We start from the raw sequence: 12,586 nt of genomic DNA on the forward strand, positions 1-12,586 counted from the left end.
AAAAACTGATTTGAAGTGTTCAGATTTGAATGAAACTGTTTCCAACATGATGAAAGTATAGATGAGAAATTTCTTTTAACAGCAGATGTGTTATTATTTTGACAATTCAACCACTTTTTAAAATCAAGTTTAAGAATAAAGATAAAGTAAATAAACTGCATAATAGTTGAATCATTCTTTATAATAACAGGCATGTTGAATCATTCTTTATAATAACAGGCATCTTTACACATGCTCTGGAGTGGTGGGGGGGGCTTTAATGAGAGGGGTTCTTGGGAGCTGCTGTAATTAAAGTACCTACAGTGTCCCATGTATTCACTGTCCCTTGTTTCAAAATGGTGGCAGGGACACTAGCTAAAGCTTGTTTGACTAATTAGCATGTGTTGGAGAAGGCATCAGGCATGTGTAGGTGCCCATAGATTCTGGTATGGATTATTTCCTCGTTCACATTTCTAATTTGTTATCATTAAAATATTTGCATATGGTTTTAAAAGTTTCCATAGAATTTGATGACCCCCATGCTAACGTTGTGCTTCAAGGATATATAGCTCTTCTTTCTGATTTGGTGACGATTCTTTTTTCCTCCCTTTTTCCTCAGAGGTGACCAGTCCCGAAAGCGAGCTGGAGAGGAGTTAACTTATAGTAAGTAATTCTGTGACTGATCGCTGTTTTATAACATTTTGTCAAAATGTAAAGGCCTTTGAGCTGCTTCAGTGCTGGCCCAGCTTGGATTTTGGATGCTTCAAACCAGTGAACTGAGAGAGAATATCACTTTCTAACCATGTAGCTCTTTTATGGGCAGGGGATTGATGCCTTAAACACAGAGAACAGGATAGCTGGTCACAGTATCAAAGATGATACACAGTGTACGGCTATCTTCCACGTCATGACTGGTAATGTAACCCTTGGTTCTGCCTGCGGAAAACTGCTGTTTAGTGTAGAGCATGTAGTAGAAGGCCACTGTCAGTCCGCTAGATCGTGGTGTATGCACAAGAGGTTTAATCAAGGGCCTGGTGAATCCACTTATTCAGAGTCTTGTGATCATCACACCAAGACCTTGGACATGTACACCTAGGCAAGAGTATGGATAAGTGGTGGCTGCTCAGGACCTACCATCCCTCTTTTAGACTGCTGAGACAGAATCCAAAGGCCAGACTGAGTTCAGACACTCAGTGCCTCGATGGTTGTAGCTTCTGCTAGAGCAACAGATGAGAACTGCTGTTGCCTGCAACAGCAAGGGTGCGTTCGTTAGGATAACGTCCCTTAGTTTTTCTCCAGTCAAGGAGTACCCACAAGGCAGTGTGGAGTAGGGTTTTGAGGGGCTCTATACTCGCCTCACTGTGGAGGTGGCAACATTGTGGGATTTTATAGGAGCTACCCTGCCACGAGTTGCCCCACCATGTTGCTACCAGATCCTTCTGTTGGATGCAGTTTACGGTCATGCCCAGGACCAGTAGAGCATGACCAACTTGACTAAAGGCTCCAAAGTTGCATCCAAGACAAACGGTCTCTATGCTGTTCAGATAGGAATAAACATAACTCTGGAGACAGCTTGTTACCCTTCTTTTTTTGTACTGAATAGAGCTCTAGTACAGAAGGAAATCAGGCCTTATCTTTTTTTTTTAAGTTTGTATCTCCTGTTAGTAAATCCCTTGAGGCTTTTGGTTATTGTTAGCACAGGGGCAGGCAAAATGCATCCTGCAGCCTGGCTCTGGTCTACCAGGCAAATTCATCCAGCCCACGGGAGCCCACCAATTAATTGTACACCCCCCAATCTGTGTGCTTCACTCCCACCTTTGTGTGTGGGAGACCTCCAGCCTGGCCAGCGCACAGCTTCTGGGTGAGGCCGCTGCTGCCACTGTTGCAGCTGCTGGGGGACCTGCTTGTCTTCCCTGGCCTTCCCTGCCTGCTGCCCGGAGCAGCTGCTGAAGTAGTAGTGGGGAAGGGCAGAGAGCTGCTGCTGGGCAGGAGCATGGGACTGGGACTTGTGGGAGTGCAGAGCCCAGGGCCTGGGGCTTGTGCCCAGGGTGGCGGTGGAAGTATGGAGCAAGGGTGGACAGGGTATGTATTTGGGGGGAGGAGGAGAGACCTCCTCTGGTGCACACTTCTCCTCCCACACACTCCCCTTCCCCCCTCCCCCATGGGCCCCCCCACATAACCTTCACTGCCTGCAGTGAGTGGGGGCATCCCCACACTAAGGATAGGGGAAGAGCCCCTTCTGCAGCTTTTGCTGTACCCCACTGCAAGCCTAGCAGATTCCTCCCCACTCCTCTCTGTCCAGCCTGCTCTGACGCATCCTCCTGCAGGCTGCTGGGGGCACACGCCTGTGTGTAGGAGAGCAAAGGGCGGGGAGTGGGAGAGGGTGCTGGGGGAAGAGGAGCTGCCAGCCCCATCATGCCAGGCACAGCCACAGAAGGGCGTGCTGCCTGAAATGACTCTTTTATAAGTTGCCGTGTCCATTTCTGTGTACACAGTTTTTACAGGTAACATATTGCTTTAGGGTGTCTCAGGAAAAGACAGTGCTGTAAGAGTGGAAGTAAAATTAATATGAGTTTTCTTTGACCTGTTTTTCTTCTGTCTGTGTTTCAGATGGCTCATCAGCATGTGCAAGCTCCAGAGGATACAGATAGTGAATGTACTGGATGAGCCTTTATTCCTAGCCAGAACAGACACTGGAGGAGCGCACATGGTATCCAGAGCCTCTGCTGGCAACTGCGGATACTCAGGAGCTCTGTCATAAACTATGCCTGGAAGAGGAGTTGGGACTTTCTTCTTTATGTAATAAAATGTCAGTTGCTGCTACACTTGGGATGACTTCAAAAGATGTTACTCTTTGGTCTAGTCTCTCAAAGTTCTTACTCTGCGATTCTTTGAGGAATGCGCCTTGAAATGATCCTTTCTAAGTGGAAATTGGCAGCCAAAATCAGCAGCTTCCTCCAAAAAGGTTAGAATGGAAGGATCTTTTGCACTCTTTTCTTATTATGGACATTCTTTAAACTAGTCTGACATGTCAGTGTATTAGTTTTAAAACTTCAAGGTAAGAATAAAGATTCATTACTTTGCAGTATTTGTTTTTGAATACAAAATGGCGTCGCCTTTAAGAGTTGGTCCTATTCAAATGTAACTTCTGACAGGGCGTTTTGAATTCCAGGTTTGTATCCTTTTTTAAAAAAAAGTCTCCTGCTTCCACGTTTTAGGAGACCTGTTTCCCTGTGTCTGTTGTGCTCTGTGCCTTCAGCTTGTGCACTTTGCAACTTAATAGACCATATTTTGTGACTGCAAAATGTGTTCTTAAGAAAAAAACTTGTGACATCTGTTCACAACATGCTGCAAAGTCACAAGTTTCTTTTGTATAGCTAGGATATAAATTTGAGGAGGAAAGAAGGAGGTTATTCTAAGTGTTGCTACAAATAATGGTATCTTCTGTCCCTTTTTGTCTTGTATATTGGTGTTAATGTTGGGACCAACTCTTGAAAACCCACCTTTCTCCCCTTTAACCTTTCCTTGACTCCACTGGCTTCCACAGTATTTGCAATAGATTCCTGCGAGTACTCCAAAATGAATGCAATGTTGAGATGTTTTATGTTAAGTGTCATTTAGCTGCCACTGCTAAGTCTTCTATTTATTTTTTTAGAATGGATTATGGGCAAGATTCTCCAGTCTGTTATTCCTGCTATGTGCTTTTATTTCAGCACTGAGCAGATTTAAATTGGTCTTAATCGGTCAGTGGGTGACTGCACCTACAAAAGACTGTTAGCCACAGCAGCATATGCATGATGGGGGCCGGAGTGACCTCAGCCCTTGCTCCTAATCAGGCAGAGTAAGATGCATATCAGCCTTCAGGATCAGGGATAACCCTCTCGTGTGCGTGCACGCACACAGACCCCTTCCAGATTTGTTGAGCTCAGCTGGACTGGTCCGCTAGATGTGGACCTGTAGTATGGATCCGAAATAATTGAGGTGAGTTTCTGTTTGCAGTGTAGGCTATCTTACTCTTTTTTTTTAATTTGAAAGAAAGGTGCTTGAAAGACCAATTTAGCTACACAGATTTCTTGTTATCTTGGTTATATCAGGTCTTTCTCTGCTGAAGCAAAAGAAGATTTGCAGTTCAGTCACATACCACTCTCTCACCTTCAGAGACTTCTCCAAGCTTGCATGAGTTCTCTACAGATCGCAGTAGAAAAAAAAAATAGACATGCGGCAGGGACAACACGTTCTTTTCCTTTCTACTTTGCTCTGTAGACCGATTTGTATCTAAATGAGTCCAGATCTACCATATAGGGGATACCTTTATTGACAAAGAAGGGAAAACTGAAAGGACACTGTCAAGATTGGCAGTCTCAAGATTGGCAGACCAGAGTCTGACCTATCTATATATTTCTTTGCATGTTTGCAAAGCCTGTTTAATTCTTGGGAGTTTTTTAAATTAAAAATAAATGTTTTTAGTGTTATGGGGTTTTGAGTCCCGTCCTGTCCTGTCTCCTTCCCCACATGCCTGTTTTTGGAATAATGCCAGCAACCTAGCCTTCACGAGCAATTTGGCAAAGGCAAACCCCTCAGGGTGAGATATTCAGAGTTTGCCATAACCCCACTCCCTCAGAAGTTAACAGTACTATTGTCAGCTGTGATTTTAAAAGCAGAAGTAAGCCAACGTTAAGAGCTTTTTGAAAATCCTACCCGAGTATACACAATGGAGGAAGTAACGAGCAGTAATAAGGAACATACAGTTGATTCTGACTTTGCCGGCGTTTAAGTTTGATCAAGAATGGAGTTTTTAAAAAATCAGATTTCAAAATGAAACCTTTGACAGTGTCCTCATGTTTACAATTATAGTGTGTGTTGTTATGGCAAATATTCTTGAGCTAAAAATATACACATTAACTGGTTAAAGTTTACTACAACATTACCATTCTACTTTATATAATACAGTACACAAGCTCTCGGCTCTATCAAGCAGTCATGATTTGTTTCTGTATTTTGAAAAGATTTTTACTCATCTAGGGTTTGTAAATAACTTGTAGGACATATTATGCCTCCTGTTTTGAGACAATGGTTTTAACTTACTCATTTTCTGTTGTGTTATGCTTACAAACAATAATCCCTTTTAGAACAGCAATTCCTTAAGGTTAAAACAAATCCTCCTAATGTGGACAATGTATGCACACTAACAGTACTTGAAAGCTTTTTGCCCCTATGTAGCATTCTCATTTGGTCAACAAAACATGAGAAATCTCCTTGTAAAGCTTTGTATTATGTTGTAAATTGGCATTAAAAATTTCTGTATGTTTTGGCATTATGAACTTAATGCTGAAATAATGTTCATCTTGTCTTGAAGTTTTATCATTGTGAACCAAGCATGGAATAGGATATGACATTATATACTAAATTATTTTGTCTCTTTGTAAATTTATATTTTACTTGCAGTAAAACGAACTTGGTCAATTTGAGTATTGGTACTGTAAAGCCACAACTACAAGGCAGCATGGTCCTAGCTACGGTAGTTGCTCTAACCAAATAATAATCCATTGTGATAAATTTACATTCGTTGCATCTGTTGCTTACTCTGTTCAGACTAAGCAGTAAAGTTGGTTATACTTTGGGTGTTCTCTTCTCTTCTATGTTGCATTGGTTCTTTAGGAAAACTTGCTATATTAAAAGTATTTTTAGATGAGTTTCATTTATATTTTTTCTTTTAGAAGTTCAAATTTTTAGCTTAAGAGTTAAATTTAGCTAAGAGTTAACTTGCTAGAAAGTTCTTCACACATTATTAAGGCAGTTCTTGGCATCAAACAGTAGATGGGGTCATAAGTGGATCACATTTTGTGGAATAATGTTGAATGTACTCAGCTTTGTAGACTTTGGGTTTGGGCCATTATTTTGTGGCTGGCTGGGGAACATAACGCACATGAGTGCTCAGTTGATTTTTTTCCAAGCAGATCCAGTTGGCCGGGTTCATTGGAGTTACCCAGGGCTGAATTTGGCCCAATACTTAGTTTTTGCAAACATCAGATAAAACATCAAATGAAACGCCTGGCTTTGCAGGATGCTGTGTATCTCTCTTAAAATCTGAGGCACAGTTCATCATCTTTCGCCTTTTACAGGGATCATTGAGTTACAAAAATTAAGTCCTGGATAACCAAAAAATGTTTTGTCCTATATAATGTGGAATTTTCCATGAAGGGAATGGATATTTAGAGAACCATGTAAAATAATCTTTAAAGATTGGTGACCACAGCCTCTTGCTGGACTTGTTTTTGTTTGTGCTTGGCATAGGCTTCAGTCATATGCCTTTCCACCACCTTTTCATGACACAGACACCTAAGCCCTGGTGGCAGCTATTCAGCTTTCAGTATAAGTTTTTATAATGGCTTCAGGGATATTTTCACTTGTGGACTCTAATAGTAGCAGCAGCACCTGCCACCAAAGGCTGCTTGGGGATGTCTTGGAGCACAGCACTTTCCACACCAATATTCTCCTGGCACTTTCCTTCTAGCAGCAGCCGTAAGAGTGGCAGCACCTACTTAGGTTTCCATTTATAGAGGTAAGTCTCTGTTGATCTCTTGCACAAGTTTTAAGGTTGTTTTTTATTTCAAGAATAGTGCAGAAACAACCTTATGGCGGTCCAGCCGTAAGGTCCAACAAAATAAGGTTGTTCTTTATTTTGTAGTTATGGCTGTGCTGTTGTATCACAGTAGATGTATCTACTTCAGGCTTGCCATGTGAAACTCTTCATCACACCTCAAAACCCTTGAGCACATTGCACTAATTTCCTTCTCCCTTTCTGGAGAAGAGCCTGCAAGATTCAATTCTTCCATTTCATGTGCCCTTCTGTAGATTGGAGGGAGTAGGTGAGCAAGGTCTGGGACATCACCACAGGACCCTAGGGTGCAGTGGTGTGGATTCTCAGAAGCACACCATAGAGCAGGAAGCCAAGTATCATGCCACACAGGTGGATAAACAAAAGATGCTCCTAGGTGACTTGTCTGAGGACTTGTTTGTGGATGGGCCTGGTCAGGAAGTGGTGCACAAGCATGTAGCAGATCTCAAGCATGGTAAGTACTGTCTTGCCATCTCTGTTACCGTAGGTGAAAAGTTTTTAGCGTAACGAAGAACTTCCAGGATACGTGCCAATAACATTCCTGTTTATGGAGGATGCTGCCTTGGCTTGATTTTGGCTGAGGGTGATAGCTTCACAATTTTCCTTGGCAAGCTTTGCCTCCATCTCCCACCACAAGTCATCCAAGTTGGTGATGCGTACATCTTTAATTCCTATAAATATTTCTGCAGTTATCTTAAAAAGACTGGTGACTAAGCATAAATACATATTGTGGCAAATCCTGCTCTCGTAACCCATTTGGACAGCTAGCTCTTTAATGCCCTGTCCCGGACATTCTGGATTATTTGCACTTCTGTTCCAAATGATTGTTTATTACTTCCATAGTTTGTAGAGTACCATCAATAACCTTGCTTACCTGATGAATTAGACACTGCCTGTGCCCCAAAATGTTTAAGATCTATGGTCCACATTTAAACTATGCTAAAATGCAGCAGCCTTCAAGTGAACAAGGCTAGCCAGATGCTTTATGTCAATTCTGTAGGGAAAGTCTTAGCTTCTATTGCAGGAAGAACCTGTGGGATTCAACACTGAGGCAGACCAGGCAAGCTTATGTGATCATGGTCTCCTCTGAAAACTCCCTCTAAAGTCTGGTCATGGTGTGAGGTTCCCTGCCTACCAGGAAAGAGGAGAATTCAAAGCTCTCTCTATCTTGTCCGGATTTGAATGTGTGATTTAAGGGACTTCAGGAATTTCAGAACTGATGTGCAGACCCTTACAGCCTCCCTTCGGGCCCTTTTTCCATCCGATTTGCCCCCTGTAGTTCTGCTGGTGCATCCGCCTTCTCCCTGGTCCTGAGCTCTAGCAGGAGCATAGAATGAGAAATGCCAATTCCTGTAACAATGGATAAAATGGATTTAAGGGTGGCAATTACTTTATCTATAATGCTGCCTTCTACTTGTCATTTGTAAGCAGAAAATAGGTAGTTGATGTGAGAGGACCTGTATGTGGGGAATTTCCCAGAACTTCCTTGGCTCTGTTAAGATGGATGGGAACTGCTAGCATTATGTTTTGTCTATGCCATCTATCAATGGGATAGCAACATCTTGCTCCTAAAAAGTCAATAGCAACAATTCATTCACTTGAGCAATGTGGACCTGGGTTCCTGGGTATAGACTCCTGTGGCCTGAAGCATGAGTTCCTGTGGATTGCTGGCCAAGGGGAACAGTTGTAGGCCTTTCTGCACCCTCCTCACCAGAGGGAGCTGGAGGTAGGACTTGCAGGGAAGGACTTGCCTGTCTATGCAGCAGGAGAAGACAATGCTTTCTACTTCCTTCTCCAACACTAACTTCATGTTTAATCCCCACTGAACTGCTGCTTCCCAGCTGCTTGTGAAATCCAAATCCTTTAGAATCCAGTCAGTTATCCAATTATCTCTGCCTTTGTGCATCTGAAGATATTGTACCCTTCAATTCTTCAAAACATATACCTTGTTTTGTATACCGGGGTTCATGACTGTCCACATTTCTGGTTACATGCCTTTTATTGTGGAGGTTGATACTAAGGGGAAAAATTGCCTTTAATGATGGCCACTCTTCAATGTATTGGAATCTGAGTCAGGTAAAATTTCACCCACATTGGTGATCCATTTCCATTCAAGGGATGTATTAATGGTCTAGTGCTTCATCTCCTTATAATGCAAATAAACGTATTATGGTATTTGTTTCAAGAATTACAACTGTTGTGAGAGCCTTTTAGCCAGTGGAACAGCAACCAGAAAGCAGATAGTATGCTAATTGATAGCTGCTGTGACTTGCAGGGAATCCCAGGTATGGTACTGAAGATGATTTGTAAAGGGGAACTGTCACTGTGAGCATCAGGCTTCTGTGGTCAGTACCTCTTCATCATGCTCAATTTCAACTTTTAGTAATATTATTTATCTAAATTTTTGTTTAATTATAGCTGATTGAAATGTGGAATCTGCTTTCTGGGGGAAATTCTAGTATTTTGAAAATCATCGTTTCTCCTAAATTGGAATGAAAACTCAAATGATTTTTTGGAAAATGATATAAAAGGTTTTGGAAAGAGCCACAGCGGGTTAAAATGCTCTGCTTTCGTCGATAAGCTTCTGCTTTGTTTCAGCCTTGATTTGTATGTTATGAACTGTAACACTGTTATGCTGGTGAGTGGTAATCATATAATTTCATTAAATCTGATGGGCTGGATCACTGCCTTTTATTCAGGCAGAATGATGGAACCAGTTGCATGCTCCTTTCTTTAATTATAGCTGGAACAATGAAAAACCACCATCCAAAGTGTACCGCATGCATGCTTGAGGTTTGGCTGGGCCATGTGTTCTGGGAAGTTTCTCAAGGGGTTTCACAACAAATGCAGGGTTGAGGGATGCATTTCATTACTGCTGTGTAAGAGAATATGGACCCGAGAGAGACCCTAGAGATTGTGGGCTGACTGAAAAGCTTGCAGGTGTGAGCAGAGAAACTCTCTCCTGCTATTTAATGCCTGCTGTGTTCATGGAAACAGTTTTGGTAAATAACCAAACATGTCTTGATCATGAAGGAAGGAACCTGCAAGACTTCAAGTACCGGTTCACCCCTCAGGTCAAAAGTAACAATAGAAAAAGTTAAATGAAGCAAGAGCCTCATCCAAATGAGGTACTTTGCCTTTTTTTCATGTCTAAGTACTTGGATGAATTCATTATCTTCCTACTAATAATTTGCTTTCATTGATGTAGCATTGTCTAGCACGGGGTGGGCAAAATATGGCCTGCAGGCCAGATCTAGCCCGCCAGCCTATTCTATCTGGCCTGCAGGTTCTCTAAAAAATTTAGAAAATGTATATTTATCTGCTCCTGGCTGCCTGTCAAAGATGACAGGAACCGGGGTTAGTAGGACCCAGGGGAAGCCAGCAAGACTCACTGGCAAGGCCAGGCCAGCCCTGCTCGACCTCCAGCCTCTCCCTACTGCCCCCCAACTGGAAGTCTCTGCCTGCCGCAACTTTTAGGCTACTCCAGCACTACATGGGCCCCTGGCTGCATCCCTGGACAGCAGGAGCACGGGGCTCATGCTGGTATCCCAGGGCCAGGAGCGGGAGGAGTGTGTGTATTCATAGGGCAAGTCCCACACACACGCACCTCGCCATACACATGCACCCACACCCCATGTATCCCCATGCCCCCCATCCCCCACAATATACAAGAGTAAGACTTCTTGTTAAGCTATTGTGCATTCACCTCTATATACACTATGTTAACTCATGCAAATCAGGTCAAAAATATTTTTTGAAATCAAATTAATGAAAGTTGTAGGTGTTTGATTTTTAGAATATAATTTGATATTTTTCTGTTCCTCAGATGGTAAAACCCCTTGCTGAAAGGAGTATTTCTGGGGGCAATCGGAGGGACTTCTGGTGGCAAAGGTTGGGGTTGGGGGGCAGGACTTCCAGTTCTCAAGATGGCAACCAGCGGGGCAGGGCAGCTGTCAAGGGGTGGAGCTACCTATGTGGCCCTTGACTGCTTGGCAAAACTCAGTAAGCGGTCCTCCGCCTGAAATAATTGCCTGCCCCTAGTCTAGCAGAATATATGCCAGTGCTTAGCAACACACAAGTGCATAAGGGCAGGAGCCATCTCCTGAAGAGCTTCCAGTGTAAAATACACAAAGACAGAAGTGTAGAGGAGCACAGAGATGTGAACTAGTCTACTCGAGATCCCCCACCATGAGGTTGATGCCCGTGACCGTTCCCAGTGCACTTAGCCTTGAGTCTTGCTGTGTAAGTGAACTTCCAACAGGAGAGCTGTTTTTTTTACATCTGGGCCAGACTCCTTTGCTTAAGGAGGGCTCACTTGGCCTTTCAGGAACAAGTTGGGTAAGCCCATCTTTGGTTTCCAGAGGACCTAACTGATTTCCCAAAAGAAAAGCAAATGCTGCAGAATAAACTATATAAAGCAAAGAGAAGAGAGAGGGGGCATACATGTGATGAATAAGATCTCCTTGGCAAGAAGAGAGATGAAAATGTTGTTACTTCTGTGATGAATTCCTGTTTGATGAAGAAGTGCAATTAACATGATGCTTAATTGTTTTCCTTTATTCTCCTTTAAACGGAAAATAAATCCTTGGCAGCTGAACAGTGACTTGCTGGTCTTGGTGTGAGAATACTGGGTTATGAGCGTGCTTTTTTTAGTTCTGCTTGTGATGTTGTCAATTTGACCACTCATCTTTTTAAAATCATAATTAAAACCCCAAACAAAATGGAACAGACTAATGAAGCATAAAAGTAGAATTGGAGTGGCTGTAATTGAGCTCTTACATCTGCAGCCATTACTGTAGAATTCTCTTCTTCAGATGAAATAATGATTATGATGCATTGACATTTCTCTTTGTGGTTGGTTAAGGTTGACTCCTTTTCTTAACATGTAACCCTAATCCAGGGGTGGACAATTACTTTGGGTGGAGGGACGCTTACTGAGTTTTGGCAAGCTGTTGATGGCTGCGTGGGTAGCCCCGCCCCTTGACAGGTGTCTCACCCGCAGGTTGCAATCTTGGGACTGGAATTCCTGCCCCCTAACCCCCGTGACCTTTGCCACCCGAAGTCCTTCACCCTATGATCTCTCTCTTATATTGCACAGACAGACGGGACCCCCCCCAACCCCCCCCCCACTCCAGGCCCGGGGTACTGGTGCGGTCCCACATTCCAGCGATGCATTTGTGGGGGACGTGGTGCTGGAAGGGCGAGCCAGCAGGAAACCAGTGAAAGTTGCAGCAAGCAGAGGATTCTGCATGGGAGGGGCTTCTGATAGTGGGGCAGGGCCAAGCTGGCCTTGTTCCTGGGTGCTGCTGGCTTCCCCTAGCTCCTGTCATCTTTGACAGACAGCCAGGAGCAAATAAATAATAATTTTTAAATTTTTTAGGGGCTCCGTGGGTCGGATGGAATGGCATGGTGGGCTGGATCTGTGTGCAATATTTTACCCACCTGTTCTAGCCAGTGACTGAATTCTAGGCAGGGCAGGGTGGCACCTTAAAAAAAAAACAAAACTAACTCTTTAGTACTCTATTGTGGTTATAGCAACCTCGTAACTTTAGACTAATGTAGCTAACTACCTCCTTCTAAATTCTAGAAATTGTCTCATTATCTATCCTAAAATGAACTTTGTGTTGGCTCCGTATGTACCACTTGAGGGCTATTCCAAAGGATATCTAAATTATGGCTCTCTACTACTGATGCTTGTATAGCACTGAAGAAGTCACTGTGGGATTATCATTTTAATAATTCTCTGTAAGCTACCATATCTTTTTCTTGCACCGATAAAGATTTCTTTTTTTGGCTGATACCAATGGCTGATTTTTATTAACCAGCTATATCGTCCGATATGAGTCTGATGGTCAATATGCAGCCCAGCAGCTTGGAGAGCAGCTTCAGGCCCAGTAAGTCTGGGGTGGGTAGGGAAGGGCTGTGGAGGGGAAGGGGTCGGGTGCAGGTGGGGTGGGGGGCAGATGAAGGACCCCACAATGAGGGAGA

At 43.2% G+C, this 12,586-nt stretch overlaps 1 protein-coding gene across 2 annotated transcripts in view; it reads left to right on the forward strand.

Moving 5' to 3' along the window:
• The window catches only part of CACUL1 (CDK2 associated cullin domain 1), a 79,499-nt gene extending 73,828 nt beyond the window's left edge, over positions 1-5,671 (forward strand). For both annotated transcript variants that reach the window (XM_019556103.1, XM_019556101.1), the window contains 2 exons: positions 599-642; positions 2,590-5,671. In XM_019556103.1, coding sequence (XP_019411648.1) covers positions 599-642; positions 2,590-2,630 — 85 coding nt within the window. In that variant the 3' untranslated portion in view covers positions 2,631-5,671. The remainder of the gene's footprint in view (positions 1-598; positions 643-2,589) is intronic.
• The last annotated feature ends 6,915 nt before the right edge of the window (positions 5,672-12,586 follow it).

The sequence above is a fragment of the Crocodylus porosus genome, unplaced genomic scaffold (genome assembly GCF_001723895.1).
Source record: "Crocodylus porosus isolate Cpor-Errol unplaced genomic scaffold, CroPor_comp1, whole genome shotgun sequence".
In the NCBI taxonomy this organism is placed as follows: Eukaryota; Metazoa; Chordata; order Crocodylia; family Crocodylidae; genus Crocodylus; species Crocodylus porosus.